Source organism: Ascidiella aspersa, chromosome 3 (genome assembly GCF_963924565.1).
Source record: "Ascidiella aspersa chromosome 3, kaAscAspe10.2, whole genome shotgun sequence".
NCBI lineage: Eukaryota > Metazoa > Chordata > Ascidiacea > Phlebobranchia > Ascidiidae > Ascidiella > Ascidiella aspersa.
In genome coordinates this window covers 34345551-34367905 of record NC_139449.1, presented here as the reverse complement: position 1 = coordinate 34367905, position 22355 = coordinate 34345551, and the positions used below count along the sequence as shown (strand labels likewise).

Below are 22355 nucleotides of genomic sequence, written 5' to 3'. Positions count from 1 at the left end.
TATGTGTATTTGTAAATGCCCTTGAATTATTTTTTTTTGTTGATTATTTTAACATGGACATGTTTCTTAGTATGTTCCCCGTTCGTTTTATAGAAACTTTTTTTTGTTTCTATGTCGTTGGTTGAAGATATAAATTCTTAAATGCGATTACCACTGAAAGTTGTTGTTAGCAACTGCGACCATTTATTTTTAAAATCCAGTACTGCAAAGTTTATTTTTCGTCGAATAAGTTTTTAATTTTCACAAACAAGTTAGATAAATATGTTATTTTTTAATTTCTTTTGACATAGATGTGCTAAAATTAATATATTTTTACTAAAATTGCAATAAATAATTTCGTTTTGCGCTGTTCGTCCTTTTACGTATTTAGCAGTTTAGGATAGTTTTGTTCCCGGTACTTACACAAAAGTTGTAAACAAAACACTTTTTAGCAAATAACTGGAAAAACATGGCCCAACATAAATATGATTTACTTGTAATACCAAATGAAACCAACAAAGTCATTCGACAACAACCTTGGTGAGTAGCATTTTAATAAAACGTTTATAAGTGTGTAATGTTTTGCGTAAAATTGTTGTAATTTAGTTCACACTTTATAATTTACTTTTCAATAAAATACAGCCCTTTTTTTCGTACATTCTTACCATTGTCCTTTTTTTATTAGTGATTGTAAAGCATCCAAATTAGCTATTTCTTATTTGTTGAAATAAATGTGCAGATTTTAAATTGTTATTTTCTAAAAATTGCAGCAGTCTGGGATGTAAAATTTGTTTACAACTTTTTTTGGCACTGCTTGAGAATCCTACCACATTTTTGTCCTGGGGGTTTTATTGCTAGCAATATTTGGGTTAGGGAGAGAGTTAGCATTTGGATGAGTCAAGTATTATTATTATATTTATTATCCCATATTTATTACCTCCTTGCAATTTCAATTTTGACAACAGATTTTGTTGCTGTGAAAAATGTGGTGGGATTCTAGACCAGCGCCCCTTTTTCAACTCATAGCATCTTCAATAAAATTTTTTTTTAGAATTCCTGGTTTAGTGTTTCAAGTTTTTCAAGTGTTTCACCTTATTTTGTTTAACAGGTACAAAGAACGTCTCCGAACAAAGTACTTAAAGAAGAAGAAAGGTGTTTTTTCAGAGAGTTTAATTGGACGTAATTGGACATTTCTTCAGCCTGGTCAAGATGATTTTCGAGATGGCCTGCCTCCCGATATGGAAGGAAAATATATTTTTGAGGTTTGCTTTAATGTTTCTCACAAACACAAAAGCATTTAAAAAGTAAAAACTTGACACTAAAATTTTAATCTGACCATTACCCTTACTACTCGGCAAGGTTAACAAGTAAAAAAATATTATCTCTCAAAGTGCACTTTTGATTATTTTCAAAAATTACTAAATAATTTGCAGTACAATTTATAAAAACCCTTTTTTTCATGGTGTAACATCATTACTAATTATATTGCAACACAATACAATTTAAGAAGGGAGTCAATACCTGATGTAAAGTGTGGGTGTGCAAAAGTCGTAACCTGTTGTGCCCAGTCAAGCTTATTACAAACACAAAAGCATTTCAAAAAGTTCTGTGTTAGGAGACCAGCTGACTTAATGAAAGGAGACAGCTGACTCAATGAAACATACTGTCTTCCGCTCTCTCCTGGGAGTGCCAAATATTATAAAGCATTTTAATTTTGTTGATTTTCTCTTTTTTGACGTTCCAAATAAAAAAATCATATCTACCTATCAGCAACACAGTTCACCTATTACTCTTAACTCAGTCTGTATTCTGCTTTATCAGCTAGATTTGATTTCCTAAAATAATGTGTCAGTTTATTGCATTTTATACATAGCTTGTGGTATATGTGAGCAGCTTTTAAGTTTATTAGAACAAGTAATATAAAAGTACTTAATAATTACCATCTTTGATGTTAAATGAACTTATTACGTGGCCTGGTCATACATAACATTTGATTTGCAGGGACAAAAAGGAATATCTCCAGTCATAAGCCACAGTAAAGACTCCCTGTCCAGTCAAAAAGTTAAACGGTAAATTTTAATTTTAGACTGCAAATACCTTTAATATTTTAGTGCCAATATAACAAGCTACATTTATATTTACTATGTTACAAACATATCAGTTTGTATCATATGCTTATCCTACCATCACTTATAAGACATTACACATTTTTTTAAAAGTTGTTTAAATCCATGTTGTAAAATATTATTAGGTATAAACTAAACTATAAGGCTAAAAATATGTTTTTTTAAATTATGCCCTAAATGTACAAAAGCAAGCAGCTTTTGTTGTAGCTTTATCTTGAAGAATATGAAAAAAATCTGTCAACATCCCAAGCTATTATTGAGCAAGTGAAATAAACATGCCCCCCCCAAAAAAAAATAAAAGGAAAAAAACATGACTAAAAAATTTATATTTTCAATAAAATTACAAAATGAAAAAAAATTGAATAAAACTATACAACTGAGTATTTAGCTGTGCTACTTTAGTCACAATAATTCTTTTTTATTTTCAGGCCAGGGCCTGTTCTTACAAAGTCTCAAACCTGCTACAGTAAGTGCTTGCCTCTCCAGGAAAAGCGAACCGATCACATAAATGAGGTCGAGTTCGGGTTGACACAACACCCACTCGCTCTCTACCCCCACCTAGAAGAAGGAATGCCGCCAGAGGTATGCTGGTTTTATTTTTATCTTTTTTATGTTACCTGCTAAACGAAATTTTCACCCTTCAATTTTTTTTCGGGAAAAAATATTATTCTCATAAAGATAAAAAAATTTGAAGTTCGGGTGTCAATATTTTTTTATTTTTTAGGCTAATTGCTCCAGAACACTTTACTTGATGCCCAAATTTATTAAATGAAACTATTACCAAAATTGTCATATTTTTATAAAGCATTACAGAGTCAGTTAAAATCATTTTCCAAAATATTTATTTATTAGGGATGTCCTATAATAATAGGATGAAATCTAATGCCAAGGCGTGTAGTATCAGTACTCGCCAGGGCTGCGGAGTCGGACTCGGGACTCGAGTAAGACCGTGTAAAACTACCTGAGTCCCGAGTCCAACGAGTGCATGCGCTGTATCACATTTTAAAACTGTTAAGACAGCAAAATGTAGGCTGTAAAAGTGTAATAGCAAATATGAAATATTTTTAAACCATGTAATGCGGGTGGATCAATGACACCAATATGAGTGGATTGGAGAAAATCTACCTTAATTTAGTTGCGTAAATGGGTAAAATACTGGCTGTAGAGTCCGAGCTGGACTCGGGACTCGACAAAATCTTACATATGGCCGGAGTCGGACTTGGAAGTCGGACTCGGGAGTCGGACTTGGGTTGTTTTTAACCGACTCCGCAGCCCTGGTACTCATGCTATATTAAGTTGGTTTTAGTGATAATCCAATTCCAAATTAATTTTTTGTCAAACAAATAATTTTATCAAAATTAATAGGTTAACAACTCAAGGTAACTAAATCTCCTAATAATTATAAAGAATTACTTTTGAGCATTTCAATTCCATCTAATTTGCTGATTTGAGCATGAAATAAGGTCATTTAGTATTGGATCATATCGGGTATGATGTCAAATATCGAACATCCAAAAAATTAGCTTATTTGTAGGTAGCATACCTAGTTTTAATACTGATGTAAAAAAAAATTAAAAAAAAAGTATCTTTCTTGCAGTTATTCGAAGAAATTGTTGACCTCCTTGACCCGGCAATGAACCCTGACCTCGAAAGTGAAGAGGGTTCTGGTTATTTGGAAATGGAACGCAAAACAACAACAGAAGGGAGTGGAATGAGGTAGTAATAACTTTTCAAGTTTTTTCTAATGAATCAATTGCAGTATTGAGGTAGGTTTTGACTGTTTAACAAAATGTTAGTGAGCAATGTATGGCTTAAAAACCTACAATAAAAAACCTTGAAACGTTTCAATTTTATTGTTTTGGAATTGTAATTACATCATATTGGTTTCGAAATTAAAAGCTAAGAATAAGACCCCAATTTGAAGTATGTATGTTATCTATTAAATACAGGTATATACATACAGTTTGCCTTAAAATTATTTAAATAAAGCTATGATCCATGTGTTGTGTGAAATGTTAGGTATGCCCAGCAGCTTTGAAAAAAAAAAAGACTGCAACTCATAGAAAAAAAGTAAAAAAAAAAAAAAGTTTCGCTATAGAAAACAGCAATTTTTATGCCTAGTTACAAAAAGTTCTTAAATGATAAAACGCTAATTCTGACACTTGACTAAAAATTGGTATTTTTATCTAATCTTTCGATGTCTCCCGACGTATTTTCCCTGAAAACACTCTGCATACAGTTATATTCTAGCTAAGAAGATTTTTATAACAATAAAGTGCAAGTCTCAATTTGCATTGAACCTTTTGTTTCCTTTCAGAAGCTGAGTATTCTTGGAATCTTTACATGCGATTTTATTCTAGCTAAAAAGAAAACAAAAGAGCGGTAATCTCATTTTGCATTAAATTCCTTTTTTTTTCAGGAGCCATACTGGAGAAGAAACTCTTGAGGAGGAACCAGAAGAAGATGAAAATGAAAATGAGGAAGAGAAAAGGTTAATCAATAATTTGCTCTATTTAAAATACACTAACCAAAATTTATTTAGGATAAGTGTTTCAACACTTAACTAAAAATATTTGCCGTTTTCTTGTAGGTGATATTTCAATTATCGAGTTTGCAATTCAGAAATGTATCATTGATTGTACAAGCCATATTATTTGCGTTCGAATTATCCAAACAAAAATGGGAAATATATTATAGTTGTATACATAATCGTTAAATGTGTTTTTTCACATTTGTCCACAATATTTGAATCTAAAATCTTACGATTGGCCGTTGAACGTTTAAATAATCAATGCAACATAAAATAGTGAATTCTTTCTTTTTTAATTTTCCTCAGTTTTTTTTTTTACATATATAAGCTATTCGAAATAAAACGTTTTTTTATTCGTTTAAAAAGACTTCAGGTCTTTTCTATTTAACATATAAGTAATTGTATTGACCGATTAAATAATTTGAACAAGCTGCCATCGTTCGCCAGGTATATAGATGATGTAAGGCGAAATTGGTAACTGTGGTTTGCAATGTTCAAAGTTTACCAGTTCTGTTCAAAATTTTACCACTTTTCTACGTAAAATATTTTATAGAAAATAGTTATTTAAAAATCAGTTGCGAAGAAAATAACGACTATGTTTTCTTAACTTAGCACCAGTTATAAATAAACACAATACGGGGAAACAAAACAGCATATTTGGTTTTTTAATCTAAGGAATCTTAAGTTCTGTCTATTGAATGATATTATCCTGTTTTCCTTATTATTTTTTTTTACAGTCACAATAAAATCTTGACCTCTACTTTTTTTTGGTCAACCCAGGTTTCCAGATGACGCCAAGCAGAGAAACCCGTACAAGTGGATTCTGCGCAAAGACGGAGGCCAGAAGGACGACAAGAGGGGTTTGAAGAAACGACCTACTTCACCTTCCCAAGATGAACACATTAAAAAGGTTCAAACCACCTATTCCAAACTATACACCTTAAAAACGAAATGCGAAACAATTATTAACTTAGCAATTTCTATAAAGATATCAAAGCTATATGATATTAAACAAAGGACATTTCGATGTATACGAACGTTACGGCAATACCCCATGCCATCATCAGTGTAAACATTCAAGTGGAATTTAGAGCGATAAAACACAAATTTGTGATGATGCTCCTTATTGTGTTCAAATATATTTATCTTCAGAACTTATAAATGAAAGAATTTTTGAACTCACGTTTCGTGAAGTTGTGCAAGACTTCCTTTAAATCAGCGGTTCCCAAACTGGGGTCGGTACAGCAGTTTCAGAGGGTACGCAATAAGAAGTCTTTAAGGTTTTCAACATTAGGCTTTAGCGATAGTTCTTAAACATTAGTCTATGTTTTAAACATTATCTGTCATCAATATTGTCTTTAGTTGTGATTTATTATTCATATATCGTGTTATGATGTCTCTTGTGACTTTATAAAGCATCTGTTATGCTGTACTACCTGCTATCAGCGAATCGTTCGCATTAGTTAGATTTAGAAAGTTGTTACATTTAAAAGAATCGTGTCTGCACTATAGTGTACTACAATAAACATGGGTCAACTGTCCCTTGAATTTCCGCAAAATATCAACAACAAAAAATTGCAATGGGTCAACCAGGCAAAATTTTTGAGAAAAGTTTGGAAACCGCTGCTTTAGATGATCGAAGAATCCGTGGCTTGGTTCTTAAAATCTCTTTCTTTTTAAAGGTCACGAATGAATTTTGCGACTGGGTAACTCACCTTGGTGGCGATAGCAACAACGTGGAAGAATCGACCATCATGAGTTTGTTCGCCAGCGGTTATGAGACAAAGGTAGAAAACTGAGACTGGCGCCGCGATTTTATTTTTTTTGTTTGTTTTTAAGATGGCGCCCGGAAAACCTGCTTTGCTTGCTTGTTCTGTATTTGATTTCCATTTAAGTCTGCATTTTATTTCTAATTAAGTCTGTATTTGATTTCTATTTAAGTCTGTATTTGATTTCTATTTAAGTCTGTATTTGATTTCTATTTTGCAGCCGGCCCTGTCGGTTCCCATCCACGTGGTGGAGCTGTCCAACGTGCCATCGGAGCTGAGGGTTTCAGCGGGTATTTCCCCAAGGGGTTCGGCGCGGAAAAGTCACCCACCCTCGGCTGTACCCACCTTGGTTTCGGTGAGTGATGAAAACCTATAGAAGTAAACTGTCTTGACTGTTATTCGCGGTGTGTACTCTATAACAGTGTTTCTCAACCTATGGGCCTTCGTTTGAAATGAGCAATGAAATAAAAACTCCCACATGAAACCTTTAAAATTCATTTAAAAAAAAGAAATTATCGCCAAAAAAAAGTTCTTCAGAATTTGAGTTATATAGACAGGGTTGTTTCTAAGTCTTTTGATTTTTTTATGTGCGGTTCGACGCAGTTACAAGGGGTTCGTTCTTTAGAATTATAGTTCGGCGCGCAAAAGTTACCCACCCTGGTATCAGTGAGTAATTGAAAAGGAAAATAATTTTTTACAGTAGCCCTTGCTCTATACGTAAACACAATATCACGATCTCGAGTTGTTTATTCCAAATGCAATTTGCGTTACCTTGGTTGGGATTTTAATCTAGTTTTGGGGTTTTCAGAGTAACTTGCAACCCATAGCGCTTCAAATTTCTAAAATGAATTCAATTTTAAAATAAGCATATCAGTCCTAAGTTTGCATCAAAACCGTGATTCTTGAGTGGGATAACTATATAATTGCTGGCCGTCTCACAAAAGGATGCTTGTGTCCAAAATGTTGCTTAAAAATGAAACTTGATTTTATTTTTGAAAAAGTTATCTGTGTGCTAAAAAAAAGTAAATGAACGGGATTTAAGTTCGAAGTATTTCAGCAGTTTATTCCAACATTAAATATATTCTTACTGCCAGGCATTGTATCAAATATTGAATTATTTGTCGGACAATCCGACATATATTTTTTGTTCAACTTGCCAACGTTTTTATGACGTATCCAGGTAATCTTCATCAAGGCATTTAACTTGTAATTCAGCCATATATATAAAATGATGCTTGTCAATATTTTTTGTTCTTAGTAGCATAAGCAACAAACTGCAAGTTTGTATTAAAGTTTGATTATTTGTGAAAATTTTATTATAAATTTCAATTCTTGACTTTATAATCGCGGTACTCCCATCCAATTGTGGTCAAAATTAGGTTATAAAAAATATCGAAATTCTTTTGAAGTCGGAATTTATATAAATTTCAAACAAACACGTTAGGTTAAAAACATAAAAAATTTAAGCATCCAATCCCAGGTGCGGGAATTCCCCTACCCGCGTAAGCGATGACGCGCTATTGTTCCATTTTAGTATAAATCAGAATACAAAAGACTCCTTGTCATTTTTTTTAGTGTTTGTTATATCTTTTCTTTTTTCTTTTTAAATTTGTAATTTTCCAAAAACAATCGCTTTTCTTCTCAGCACCGGGACGTCCCCGGGTACGAACCGAGCTGGGTGAAGGTGAAGTACGGCGCCTGGTACCTCGACCCCGCTTCCTGGAAGACCAGGGGCGAAAACGAGCCCCTCGAAGACCCCGACGAGATTGCCAAACGCGAGATGTCCGAGTCCAAGCAGAAAAGCGACGAGATGGACTCGCAGCTCGCGCCGCTACATGGCGCTAGAGCGTTCCGGTAAGGCCACGTTTTCAAAAAAAGAAAAAAAAATGCTGAGGGACTTTGGCCGTCAATACGCAATGGCTATGGATAGGCGGAACCACTATAAGATAAACGTGTGTAGAGGTCACGAACTAAATCTTATCATAATATTTAAAAGTTTCCGTTCAGCACTTTTGTAGTGCGGCTCGCAGTCTAGAATTTTACAATTTATCGCGAAGTTCAACCGCATGCTCTGACAGAGCTGACCGTGATGCCCTTTCGTGGCGGACATCACGCATATGTTCAAGTTTCCTGGTAAGGGAACTTTTAGTTTCTCCTATATTTGTTGTGGAACAACCTCCACAGCGAATCTCATAAGCATTCTCTTTGTGCTTTTCTGTTTAACTGGGTAATCCTTTTAATATTTTGCTAATATTAAACTTAGTCCTGTTTTCCAGTGTGATTCTATCTTTTGTTTATATTTGTTTTGAATTTCGCGTTTTTTTTTTTCTTATAAAAACATAGCCTTGCTGTTTAGCGGTTAATAACGGTTTTTACTTTTAATTTCAGCGACTTTCTGGAGAGAAACGACCGTCGCAAACCGGAATTCATGAACAAGGTGTCGGTTCTGCAGGACATCGAAGACGAAAAAAACGAAGCCCACCCAACCAACCAATCAGATCGCGGCAATTCCCGCTCGGCGACCCGAATTCGCTCAGGCATAACCACACGGTCAATGCTCTCCGCCAACAGTTTTAGATAGCGTTCCCGCAAGTTGAAAAAAAAAACACGATAAAAATTATTTTTTCTGAACTGCAGTTTATCATTGCCCGTCTTTTTGTGTTTAGGCCTATGGTGTCTTTGCTATTATTTTGGATTGTTTTGTTTTTAGATCAGTAAAAGATTTTGCGTCTTTTGTGTCTTTTATTTGCGTTTTTCAAAGCTTAGTGATTAGCTTTTGAGATTTGCTTACATCAGTTTCATAATTTTTGTCATGACTCATGGACTGCGCACAGCTAAAATGCACAAGTCTATTTTAGCGAATGGCTTGGGAAGTACAGTGCCAAGGTGTGATTTTTTTATGTTAGGAAAACCAGTACGTCTTTTAATGATTTATTTTACAAATATTAATGACTTTTTGGTAACTATTTTCTTTACCATCATTGCCCAAAAAGAAACATTGGATATCAATCTATTACCAATTAAATATGCTGATACGATGATACCCCTTAAAATAAAACCATACCACCAAAAGTGTGGTGCGATAATAAAAAACATTGAATAGAAGTTTCTACAGTATTAGCAAGGTGATAATATATTTATTGTCCATAGACTACATTCACCTTGTAAGAAAGGCAATTTGCTTTCCTGAACCACGGCGTCGTGATTAATTTATGTAGAACAGCACCCTAAGTTCATGGCCACTGCCACCACAGTTGCAACTTGCAAGTGAAGAACAAATTGTAGGCCTAAGAGTGCTAACACCAAACTAATTCGCTTTGCAATATTGGGCGTTATAATCTCTTACCGGCTTTTTTAATCTTTTGAAAAATTGGTCTGGGCAATTAATCATTATGTATGTGCTAATAGTATTTTCCATAATAGCAGAAAATTTGCTGCAAGTAAAATGTAATTTTTTCGGCTATTTGACCGCAAGCAAAAACTTTTTATTCGTACATCTGTAAGTGGACACGCAGGAAAGTTTGGTGTTGTAATTACCGGAAAAACTTAAGCCATGACCTTTTGTTTAAGCAAGAAGAACGGAAACAAAAAAAAACAATAAAAGTTCAAGATTAGTGCAAGAAAATACGTGGGAAGTGCTACGTCGCTTAAGCCGTATATTCACAACGATTGGTTTTTACCGTAATTAATAAAGGCTTGGTGGCTGCTTTCAGTCTGTGTGAGGTTTGCGATTTGTTTATTTATAGTTTCACAGCTGACCCGAAATCTGGGGAAGGGTTAGTCGCGATTTTTTCGTTCTCTAATGTTTTTTTGGGGTTTCGGGTCATACAAGTCGTCACAAATGAAACAAGGCCTTGAAACGAAAGTATTTATTGTCCTTTAGTTTCAAACTGGCCAGGTTAGAGGACTGGTTTAATATGTTATTTCACCATTTTGTTAGGTACAGGTTTAAAGGTAGACAGAAAAAAAAACCTTTCTTTTTCAAGTTAGTTTTAAAATTGGATTCTACCATCAATTAAACAGCGTGATACTATTTAGTAGAAAGCTAAAGTTTTTTTCCTTTTTTTTTTAAATATTCTTTTTTTATTGAACAATAGTAACTTTATGCCACTGGTCCACAATCCTGCCACATTTTTGTCCGGGGTTTATTTTGCATTTATTTGGGTTATGATGTGACTTAGCATTTAGTTTTGTGTGGGTTAGGTATTATTATTACATTTATTCTTCCATATATATTTCTTTCTTGCAATTGCAATTTTGACTACTCATTTCGTTGCTGTAAAAAAGTGGTAGGATTCTAGACCAGCGCATTTTTATTTTTGCAAATCTGTTTTATTGTTTTTATTTTACTAAAGGAAATCTCCTTTTAAGTGCACACAGTTTGCAAACTTTGCATATATGGGTTTCATAATAACTGTCATGACTCATAAAATGCACACACAAGGAAGTCTAATAACTTCATAAATCACAGTACCAAGGTGTGGATTTTTATTTTGGAAAAAACTGTGTCCATTAAGTGATTTATTTCAAAAATATTCAAGTCTCTTTATTATTTTATCACGCTATTGTTGCCAAAAACCAAACGTTAGATCTTTTTCATTTATTACCTTTTGATATACTTAACCCAACCAAGCTAAAACCTTACCAACCATTAAATTTTGGATTCTTGAACATAAAAAGTGACATACCATACTAAAAACACTCCTGGAATAGGTCGGTAATATATATAGTAGTAGCTGGGTGATCAAATATTTATTTTCTCAATACTGCATTTAATTTACCTTGTGTTGTGAGTAAAATTTAAACAAATATTATTCATTTTAAAACTACAGTGTAAGCCAGTACCTCTAAGTGATCATATAGAGAATAATCTGTAAAAGTTTTTTAATGTTTTATATAATTATATATATAATGTTTATTCATTTTGTTTCTCATAGATCTAGCAATGAATCTGCTTTAATCCAGTATCAGGAGTGTCAAGTAAAAACTGTTGAATTGGCCAACAATGCTGAAAAAACGCAGGCATTTCTCAGCGACCCAAATGCGCCTGGCTCTGATCACAATATTTGCCGTACAGTTTCCAAATGTTCTATGCATAATATTCGCGCAATTGAGTGCTGCTATAGCAGATGGCTCAGACGATGTTATTCTCAATTTTCACGACATGGACTTCACAAGTATGTGTGTTGTGTAACTTATATTACATGTTTGCTATGCAGTTAAAATCGACAGGCACCCTGTCCAATAAAATTTAAACTTTGTCTGCAAATTACCACCAAATTTTTTTCCGATAATTCAACCTGCCATTCTATTTTGTTCGGTATACATAAATAGTCTAAGTACGACCTGCCTTGATTATTTATTTGACTATTAAAATGCAAAGGAATTTTTAGCCATATACTTGTTTTTAAAGAAAGTGTATTGTTGCAATAATCCACTTTTAGTCTGGAGCGATGAACATAATTGTGCAAATGTAATCTAGTGGGTGCGATATAAAACAGGTTGGGAGAGTTGGTGTCTACCGGCGCTCGTCCCGAGCAAATAGCACTCACAAAATCCCAACCCTGTATTATTTAGGTATTTTAGCTGTATAGGTTGCTGAATACAGGGGTGTGGAATGAATTGTGTTGTCCTTCAATTTTTTTGCCATCTATGAGAGAATATTTTTATCTCAAAAGCACCTGGTTATTGTCTTTCTAACCTAAACTATAGTTTTACTTCTGAAATATAAACTTAAAAAAAATCAAGAGTACAATGGCCCTATTTAAATTGCAGTTTTGCCAGCTTGATAAATAAAAAGAAAGTTTGGCGAACATGTAAGGTTTCAAGAGGTTACTTGGTTTATGACATCATGCTCCCTATGACCTAACCTATTTCAACACAAACTAGTTCGCATGTAAAATATATATGAAACAGCATCTGTGTAAGATAAACATTAGAAGCAATTTATGTTAAAAAAAAACATAAAAATGTTTTATTGTATACCAGATATCACAGCGATTGATCTGGTTTCGAAAGTAGCCATGAGAAGACTGCATGACGATTTAGACCAAAACGATGATGGCAATGTTTCGCTCAGTGAAGGAGCAAAAGTAAGTTATTGATTAAAAAATCGTATTAAAATTTGGGTGCACTATGCAAGGATCTGTATTTTAGCTTGATTATGAATTGGAAAGCCAAAAAGGTCAAGTAGATCGACATCATCTTGACTAAGACGTTTCAATATGAGCTTGTAAATTATCTGAAGTTAATGTGACTGAGAAGCAATTCATGCAACTAAGACTGAAATAAATTAGTTGCCACCTTTTATAAGTGATGGTTGAATTGCTTTTCAGTCACATTAACTGAATATGATACAAGCTCATATTGAAACAGATTAAAATTTATTTTGTAAAACAGTGTCTATTGTTTAAAAACTGAGTTTATTTTGATATAGTCAATGTAATTATGCAAAAGTTTTGTAGTATATGTTTTTCTAATGAAAATATCAGCTTTATCATTGTGCGCCTATCAGTAGAAAACGTTTCTTCTAAATTTTAAATTTATGGATTTTTGTGTATTAGAATATTTTTTATAAAGTTGAAAGATGTAGAGTAGTGACTAGTGACACACTACCTTGATTTGTCCATATTGCATTTCATTAAACATATCACTGCCAAATGGTATTTTGTATTCCATGCAAAACAGCCTGTTGGCAGGATGTAATAACAAATATGAGTAATTTGTCTTCATATATATGTGATAACACACATATATATATTTTATGTGTATAGCAGTTATTTACAAATTAACTACTACATTTAGTAGAGAAATTTATAAAAAAAATCTTCAACTATGGCACATATAAATTTCGTTCTAAGTTAAAGAGTTATTCAATAACTCTTTGTGCGCCTGTCATTTATTCGTTTTAAAGAGTTTGTAATGCTATTGTATGTTTGTCTAGAGGTTAAAAATAAAAGACAGAGCGAATGCTGAATTCAATTTTTAGTTATTTATTTTTATTTTTTTGTATTTTACGTTGCCATTTCTTGGTAATTAAGCAGCTTTTTAAACTTACAATTTGCCATAAACAACTAACTCATTTAGCATTAATCCCTAACACCATTTACCCTAAGACAGTCGCTTTCAAACTGTGCCTGCGAACCCCTGGGATTCCTTTTTAATTGGTCTGTGAGATATTGTCTAAATATATATTATTTGATGATTGGAATTTAGTTTGTAAAAACTAAAGGATACTAATTAGAGGTAGAATGATATCACTTTTGGGGCCACTTCTACTAATTAATGTTTTACGTTTTGCCAAATGATACCATAATTTTATACTGAGTCTGATAACCCACTTTTTAAATACTTGTAATTTAGATATCTTTAATTAACTGAACATATTATAATGTCAATACATTCAGTTATGTACCTACTTAATTCTACAACTCCTAATTTCCTGTTTTAAAATTTATTGTTGTTCTCGTCAATTTCAAGAAAGCCAAAGCTATGGTTAAAAACGATGAAAACTGTTGCCCCTGTAGAGGGGATAACGCAGTGGTTCTCAAACGGGGTGCCGCGGCATCCTGGGACACTATTTCTAATACAAAGGTTGCCGAGAGATATTTGAGAAATCTGATTTTTGCTTAACTCTAACAACTTTTTGTGTAAGATAAAAGCAGAATTAATCCAAATAAAACTTTCTACGTTGTGCAGAGTTAATGTGTGTTATTCAAGTCCCGTTTATTGTGACATTCTAGTGAATTCCCCACTAAAAATCTTGTTGGTATGCCGTAATCTTTTTACTATTTTGAGGGGTGCCGCAAGCCGTAAAAGGTTTAGAACCACTGAGATAACGCTATACCGACTATTTATACTTGAATTTAGTGCCTTGCTTTAAGTACTTATTTAAGATATAATTTCAAGAAAGCCAAAGGTTTTGGAGCCGTTGCCCTAAAATATCTAACCCTCTGAAAGATATGTTTGTATGTTGAATGTTAGGCCTAATTTTCAAATATATACTTGTTAAATTTAGTGTCTTACTTAAAGTACTTATCTAAAGATATAATTTTGAGAATGCAAAAGGTTTAGGAACTGCTGTCCTGGATCTTTAACCGACTAACAAGATATGTGTGTAGTAATTTTTGCATATAGGTTGAATATTAAGCTTAATTTTGCTTAAAGTAACCGACTAACATCATTTGTGTGTAGATGGGTCGAATATTAAGCCTAATTTCTGAGTAAATGATGAAGTTTGTGCCCGGCTTAGTTATTTAAAGATATCATATATAAGTTTGTGTTTTATTTTGCAGTACTTACACAAGGGAGAGTTTGCAAGCCACAGCGCAAACAGCAACCTACCAGGCTTTGAAAAAGACAAGGACGGGAGGATAACAGAAGCGGAGTTCTGGGCTGATTGGGTTCAATCTGCAGGTAGGAGCTGCTTTTCAGTAAACACGAGCCATAGCCGGCATAATATGCCCTTGTTTGTCACTTGTATATGGGCAGAGCTTTATGAAATGCCTGGGTGTTTAGGAGGAAGTGTGTGTGACGTTAACAGCTTCGACATATTCTATATGGCGCAACGCTGCAACATTGTGTCTGTGTTTTAAAAACTTACACAACCGCACTTTGGACAACAGGACACATGAAAACCCTTCATCCTTTTTACAATTGTTGTCAAAATATTTACAGCAAACATATTTAAAATTGTTGTCCAGATTTTGGCGGTGTTGTACAGAATGTGTGATATTGGAAATGGACTTGATCCTTGCAATATAAATGTCGACCACAAACCCTTATAAGTCACAGCAGAATGGTCTAGCAATGCTAGTGGTAAAGTCTGACACTTTTTAAAGATGTTTAAATATATATATATATATTTTATATATTCCGCCTGTAAAGGTATTATAAGTATATTTATCATAGAAAACACAAAACAGTACACACATTAGTCAGAATGAAATTAAACTAAACAAATAAAATAAAATATAAAAAAATAGTAAATTAAAAACAATAAATTTCGGGTAAGGCCACCTTGCAAAACTTGTTAGATTTTGGAAACAAACTAACTGCAACTTAGTTCCCCTTTAAAAAAACGTCAACACAGTTGAAATATTTGTATTTCGTCCCAGGTATTGATAAATCTTCTGCGAAACTTAATAACCAAAGGCAGTTGGTTTATAATATGTAAAGTTCAAATATTTCACTTTTCAATCACTTGATGTGTAATGTAACCAGAATTGTTTTTGTTTTTTTTTAATTCACATTTAGGCAGTTTATTTCATTGATCGAATACATTGCAGTATAATCTGTTGTTTTTCATGAAACTATTAACATAACCTACTGTTGCACTGAGCCAAAAAGATTTACAACAACTTCACCCTAGTTCTTCTTAACGCCTCTTTCTGGCAATCAAGTGTAAATATTTGATTTTGAGGATTGGCTGTGGAGGTGAAGTCAACTGTTGTCTATTTGAATAGGCTTAAACTTGAATAGTTTTATTTACTTTTTTGTCAGTCAAACGAGGTGTTTAATGCTTCATCGGGACACTGAGTTTTCCTGTTTAGCAGTAGGCACCCTGCAGAGATAAAAGCTTGTGGCACTGAAAGTAGTCTACTGCAATCACAATTAACAAAAAAAACTATTTGTTCAATTTATTGCACTCAAATTGCGCACAAACCTTGAGCATTGAAAATGCATTCAAGTTGGAAAACAATGTTGTATTATTATAATCTCTGTAGTATCTAAAATACCTGTTTTTGCAAAAACTTCCTTCTAATAAAAAAATGTGACAACGTGTATGACCAATGACCAGTTATTAGTTGCTTTGTGTATAATAATGAACATATCCAGAATAATTAATTAAACAGGTGACAAAAGAAACTTGACCGAATTGAAATAAACCACTGGTATTTACGTGTTCACCGCCAAATATTAATTTGGAAACAGTTTTTTGACCTTTCAGATAAAAATTTGAAATGCAGTACAGTAATTTTTTTTGTTCTGGTGGTCAGGGCTTACTGAAAGTGTTTACCATAATTTCTGTTTCAGTTCACAACTGGACGGTGTCTGAGATGATTGACTGGTTAAGCAACGAAGTGGAATTGCCGCAATACGCTGCCAAGTTTAAACAGCATGGAATTTCTGGAGCGGCAATGCCAATGTTAGTAAACCAGTAATGTATTGTCATCTGGTGTTTGACAAATGTAATGAATACAAACCTTGAGCCTAGTATTTTCAATACTAAATTTTTCGGCAGTGACCTGCAAAAACAAGAAAAAACGCCATATTTAGGCAACCCAGGGGCATCTAAAAATAATGAAGATAATAGTTAAAAATTGAAATGCCATAATGTTGTAAATCCAATTTTAGGAGTTTTAATTCGGTGAAGGCTTTATGTTATGATAATTAACAGAAAAACTGTTTTGTGCCAGCAAGGCATTAGCCTTCAGAACCCGTTTAAATTAATGTAAATTATAATCTGCCACAACCATGAGTGCCCATTGCTTTGCTTTCTCAATGAGGAATGTTATCAATCGAGTAAATATGGTATATAAATTCAATTTTGTATTATTATTGAAGTTAATGTTTATAGCTAATAGTTTTCACAATTAACAATCATTTTCTGTTTAGCTACTTTTTCTCAAATTTTATCAGCTTATAAAGTAAGGCTGTGTAGTTTGAACATGTTTAAGCCTACATAAGCTCCGTTTATATAAAATATAAACCATTATAAGATGATTAAGTATTGTTGTTGGAGCAATAAAGTTCAAGCTGAACTATTTTAGGTAATTCATTATACTTATATGCTCGTTTGTTTGTTGCTTAATAATGTCTTTACTTTAACTGTAATGATTGTTTGTTTAATTTGTAATGCAGCATAAAAAAGTTGAACTTCAAATCCAAACCTGATACAGCTAGTATTTAATTAATATTTTTAATTATTGTTTTTAATAGGTAATAGATACTTTGTTGTGTCATCTACCTTATACCATAACCGTTTTTTATCTTTAAATAACATAATTTGCCGCACACTTTTCCAATACTGCATTACCCTCTACACCACTAGCAGTAAACGATTTTTATGCGCAAATACCCGCATCACGTTCAATGCAATCACCAATTCACCATACACCATTTGCCAAATACAGCCACAATAATTTAAAAACTTTGAATTTAAAACAATAAGCTATAATTTAAAACGTATTTTGCCAGAAGCCAAATAAATTAAATCAACAGCAACACAACTTTTGCCTGACTCGGGTTGTAATAGCTTTAATTTAAAGCCAATTTACGAAACACAATTTGTATGCATAATTTATTATGCTCTTAATATGTTTTCACCATTTTACTTTAAGTCATACACCCTTTCTTAAGCATGTTTAGCCACGCATCATTTCTTATAAACTTTTTTTTAAACATTTCGCACAAACATATTTTGCAATATTTTCCATGCAACATTTCGAATAGACAATTTTTCGAACACAATTTACCATTTACTAAAACACTTTTCTGATGCTTCTCGTACACCTTCAAATTACTTCACGACGACCCCACAGACAACCCCTTGCGGCCAAACTGGGGGTCGTGACCTCATGGTTGGGAATCAGTGGTCTACAACAGGGGTCATCAAATAACGAAAATAATCCGGGCTGCGATCTTAAATCGTTAACGTAATCCGGCCCTTCAAGAAAAGAGTTTGTTCACCCTTTGTCTAACACAACCCCATTTACAACCAAATTTTGCCGCCCAACCTCCTTACACGCACACTTCCTTCTTCCAGCCTTGCCAGCAACAGCTCCATTGTCCTATCGCTGGTCGGGGGAGTGAAGGAACACAGATTGAAGCTCTGGCTTCGCGCGTTGGACGTTGTCGTGTGCGGACACACGCGCTGTAAGTTGAAAAATTGACCTGTCGTATTTTCCGCTTATTTTCTCTTATACCCTCTCTACACATGACACCTCTCTTTCTCTGTCTCTGTTCAACGCGCCCCAAAACTTTGGCAGATTTCACACATTTCTACCCGCCGAAAACGGACAAAAATGTGTCAAAACCGCGACGCTTAACGCTAGCGAATAGCTAGTTATTTTTCTTTGGTCTTTAATCGTGTCTTTTTCAGATTGGTCGCCGTTCCCTACGATGACCTAAAAGGCCTGGGCGTAGCCGTCAGAGCCGATAGAAGGAAAATCCAAATTAAGGCCAACGAAATCCTTTTGTTTGGCCCGCCGCGACGTAAGACCTTAGCACTCACACGGTTTAATAATTACGCTGCACCAAATGGCAACTTGCTGCATGAACGATAAACGACCTTTCGGTCTAGCCACTGTTGATTGATGGCCTGATTTTGTTGATATGCCCTGATTCGTAGTGGCTTTGTGCTAACTCTTGCCGTTTTTTGATAGACGGCTACGGTTGTTTTTTCAATTTGGAGTTTGCAAATAACAAGTATTTACAATTCTTTACTCGTCCTTACTATAGTAATTGCGAAATTAGTCACCCAAATGTTCTAAAAATAACCGAAAAGCATCATACTTTTGAAAATAATGGCTGGAGGTTGTAGTTAGACGTAAAAAATAACTAAAAATACCGAAAAAAGCATAATATATTTTGGAACATAGTGGCTAAAGTTCGTAAAAAGATTTATCAAAATTTAAAGCCGATGCAGAAGTAGGAAGCATTTTGCGAATGTTTCGAATAAATCTTCATTCATTTTCAACATGGTCGTTATTTTGAAATTGTTCGATTTATTTGAAACTATATTACAATTCCACCTACTTCTGCATGGGCTTAGATATTCATTCCAGGTTTAACTACAACCTCCACCCATTATCTTGAGATTTAGTCGAACCGTTCAAAAATACTTCCTACTTCTATATGGGCTCTCATATTTATTTTACGTCTAGCAAATAAACACTAGAGAAAAACCATATTTTCAGCAAGGCTGGCCATAGATTGAAACCATTGCATATTATGAAAGCTTTGAATTTCCACCAGGAAGCAATAAACCGTAATCCTGCCTTAATGCGCATTTTTAGAGCGCTGGAAGTGTACGCTTGAGTCATTGCGTTTTGCAAAGCTACACATAGCGCATTTTAAAGGTTTTCAGCGAAACAACGCATAGCGTACGCTTGATCCACATAAATAATGAATGCGGGCGTGTCAAAAATGTCATTTTTGTGTCCGTTTTGCCGGGTGTCACGAACTATGACCAATCGCAGGGATGGAAATATTTCGGTTTCACTACGTCACCGTACACCACACTTGTGGACAAGTGAACTGTTCTAGTTTGTCTAAGAATTTAAACAAAATTTTTATTCTTATTCTAATTTACATAATTCTTTGTCCAACAGGCATTTTTTATTTGTCAATAGAAAAGAGTGTTCTAGCATTGCGCATGCCCACTTGGCGTACATATATTTGCCGTTTACAGTTTTATGTAAATAAATTGCGATTTAAACTACATTGATTGAAATTATTTAAATGTAATTGCAATTCGTCTGTTTTTAATTTTTAGTTTCTAAGTATTTGCTATGCTAATCTCGATTGTAATTTGATTTAGAAAATCTAAAAACTTTCTCCAAAAAAAGTTCCAAATCTGCCGCTGACTGATTGCAATTAACTTTCACACGATTAACGCATCGAAATTCGGTTCCAAGTCTTGGCTTTTGACAGAGATATGTATTTTGTAGTTGTATATATTAGGTCTAATTTTCCTATAGCTGAAAGTATAAATAAAAAAGGTAGAATACGTCGTTTTGCTTGTAAGGAATTGACAGTGAGTGGGCTTATAAGGGAGGAATAAAAAAAAACTTTGAAAAACACTTGGTTGGTCTATTCAAAGCTCATGCAAAAGCCAAACCATTTCCCCACAGCTCATTGCGCATCGTGCACCGCTGCCCAATTATTTCTATGGCACAATGCCCATATACCCAAGGGCCCAAAAGAACCTAATATTTTATTGATCGTGCCAAGTGGCTGAAGACAGAATCAGCAAAAGTGACTGGGCCATTTAAATTGCGCCCTCCTTCCGTTTATTGAAGGTGAATAACTGAAAAAATCCCGCCGCGCTCTGTTAGTAAGTTTATGGATAGAGCCCATGTGTCTAATGCTGTATACTAAATTGTTCTTGCGTTACCCAAAACAAAGAACGCTAGCGGTGCAAAATACGCAGCAAAAACATTATCCAGTGCCGCAAGATTTTGCTACAGTATTTTGACCAAAAATAATCTAAATCGGTTTATCTTTGAGCTAGTTTAATTCGCTACATTTTAACTTTCAATTTTGACGTTTCTGTTAACTACAAGTATAGTTTTTTGTGATATCTACTATAGATTTAGGAACACTAAACACGGATCTGTTGATTATCTTCAGTAGAAAGAGAGTGGCCCAAATAATAGATAAAAGATTCATTCTTTTATTAGCAAACGTTTCGGCAATTTCTTTTACTGTACTGATGATGGCAAAAGAAATTGCCGAAACGTTTGCTAATAAAATAATGAATCTTTTATCTATTATTTGGGCCACTCTCTTTCTACTGAAGATACTATAGATTGTTTGAAAACTAGCTTTATGGTCCCACTCTTGCAGTTTATTAAGATTTTTTTTGTTTTTGGCACGTTTTTGAAGCATTTGTTTCACGAGCAATATCCCGTCGTTTAAGCATAGAAAAAACGCAATGCGTCTGTCTTTAAAAACCCTTAAACATCAATAGCGGAATAGCTGAGGTTAAAAAAATGCGCACAATAGCAAATAGCACGTTTTATTGCTACATTTTTACGTAACACCAGGTTAAAAATCAATGTTTTTTCTCATGCTAATTTTTCAACGCCAACGGGTCAACATTTTTAATCAAATGACGACATAATCCGTAAATCGGTCGACTTAAAATATAAGAAAATCCCCAATCCGACCCTACGGATTTCCCCCCCAGATCGATACCACACGCGTTCTTAAAATCACGCTTTAATGCCTTTGGCTGTTTGCCGACACCACTCAAGGCAACACATGGCACGGTTTCCACATACAACACTTTCACTTTCTGCTTTCTGCCCGTTTCTGTCTGTCTGGCTTCTCTCTATATAATTTGTTTCTTGGCTGTTTTGTGTAACCTGTCAGTGTGTTGTCGTTAACAGTGTTTCGTGTGGCTTAGAAGTATATAATTATAAAGTATATAACAAAAAATGTTTTTTTTTAGATTGCTAATTATGCTTCACTGCTTGCCCGTGTAGTTGAACCTAAATTTGTCACAATCCTTTTAGCCCTATATTTGATATACCTTTGTGATTGGGGATAAAAACATCAAAAATACATCGAATTTTTTTTAAGTAATAAAAATCTTCCTTTAGGGTGGTTAATACATCTTTTTCATTTCGATTTTAATCTGAAAAAGCAATAGATTATTTAAATCAATTACCGAGAATAAGCACTCCTTTTACATAAATTCGCATTTTTCTACATTTGCTTCTGTAAATTAAACACGCAGGGCGACCCAAATCCAACAAAAAAATGTTTTTTATATTAAATGCACAGCCAAACCAACTTTACGCCCCCTCAGTGTAACACCGTTTTCTAAAAACCCAGTCCTAACTTAACTAACGAAATCCTTCCATTCAAACCACCGCAGCCAAGTCGAGCCTACTAAAAGACGTCCTACTGGCCGTTTCCGTGGCCCTGGCCATCGGGGGCACGCTCTTCGGGTTCCGAGTGCGCCAGAATGCCGCCCAGGCCGTCACGGCCATGCAAGAGAAGTTAAACAGCTTACAAAAGGAACTGCACCAGACCCTGGACGACCAGCAGGACGACGACATGATCTGGTACGTTTATTCTTGTTACGTCACAATCGCCCGTTGTTGCGCAGTGATTTTGTTTACCTTTAAAGCGAGGCGACTGTCCCCCAGTTACAGCAGTTTAAACTAGGCTTTTTTAAGCCTGGCTCCGAGATCGCATGCGACCAGTAGGACGATGACG

The 22355-nt window shown here is 34.3% G+C and overlaps 2 protein-coding genes across 2 annotated transcripts in view; both read left to right on the top strand.

Moving 5' to 3' along the window:
• Positions 1–103: 103 nt before the first annotated feature.
• LOC146162653 (protein FAM47E-like) lies at positions 104–9149 on the top strand. Its single transcript, XM_083384306.1, has 11 exons — positions 104–519; positions 1088–1241; positions 1981–2048; positions 2534–2687; positions 3703–3821; positions 4525–4596; positions 5416–5545; positions 6318–6422; positions 6625–6759; positions 8050–8258; positions 8793–9149. Exons 1-11 carry the CDS (start codon positions 449–451, stop codon positions 8983–8985), a joined length of 1410 nt encoding a protein of 469 aa, XP_083240432.1. The 5' UTR covers positions 104–448; the 3' UTR covers positions 8986–9149.
• A 2200-nt stretch (positions 9150–11349) lies between these two features.
• Positions 11350–22355, top strand: part of LOC146162651 (stromal interaction molecule homolog) — a 30451-nt gene continuing 19445 nt past the window's right edge. The window contains exons 1-6 of the mRNA XM_083385347.1: positions 11350–11581; positions 12393–12496; positions 14699–14819; positions 16440–16551; positions 18172–18281; positions 22012–22201. Coding sequence (XP_083241473.1) covers positions 11410–11581; positions 12393–12496; positions 14699–14819; positions 16440–16551; positions 18172–18281; positions 22012–22201 — 809 coding nt within the window. The 5' untranslated portion in view covers positions 11350–11409. The remainder of the gene's footprint in view (positions 11582–12392; positions 12497–14698; positions 14820–16439; positions 16552–18171; positions 18282–22011; positions 22202–22355) is intronic.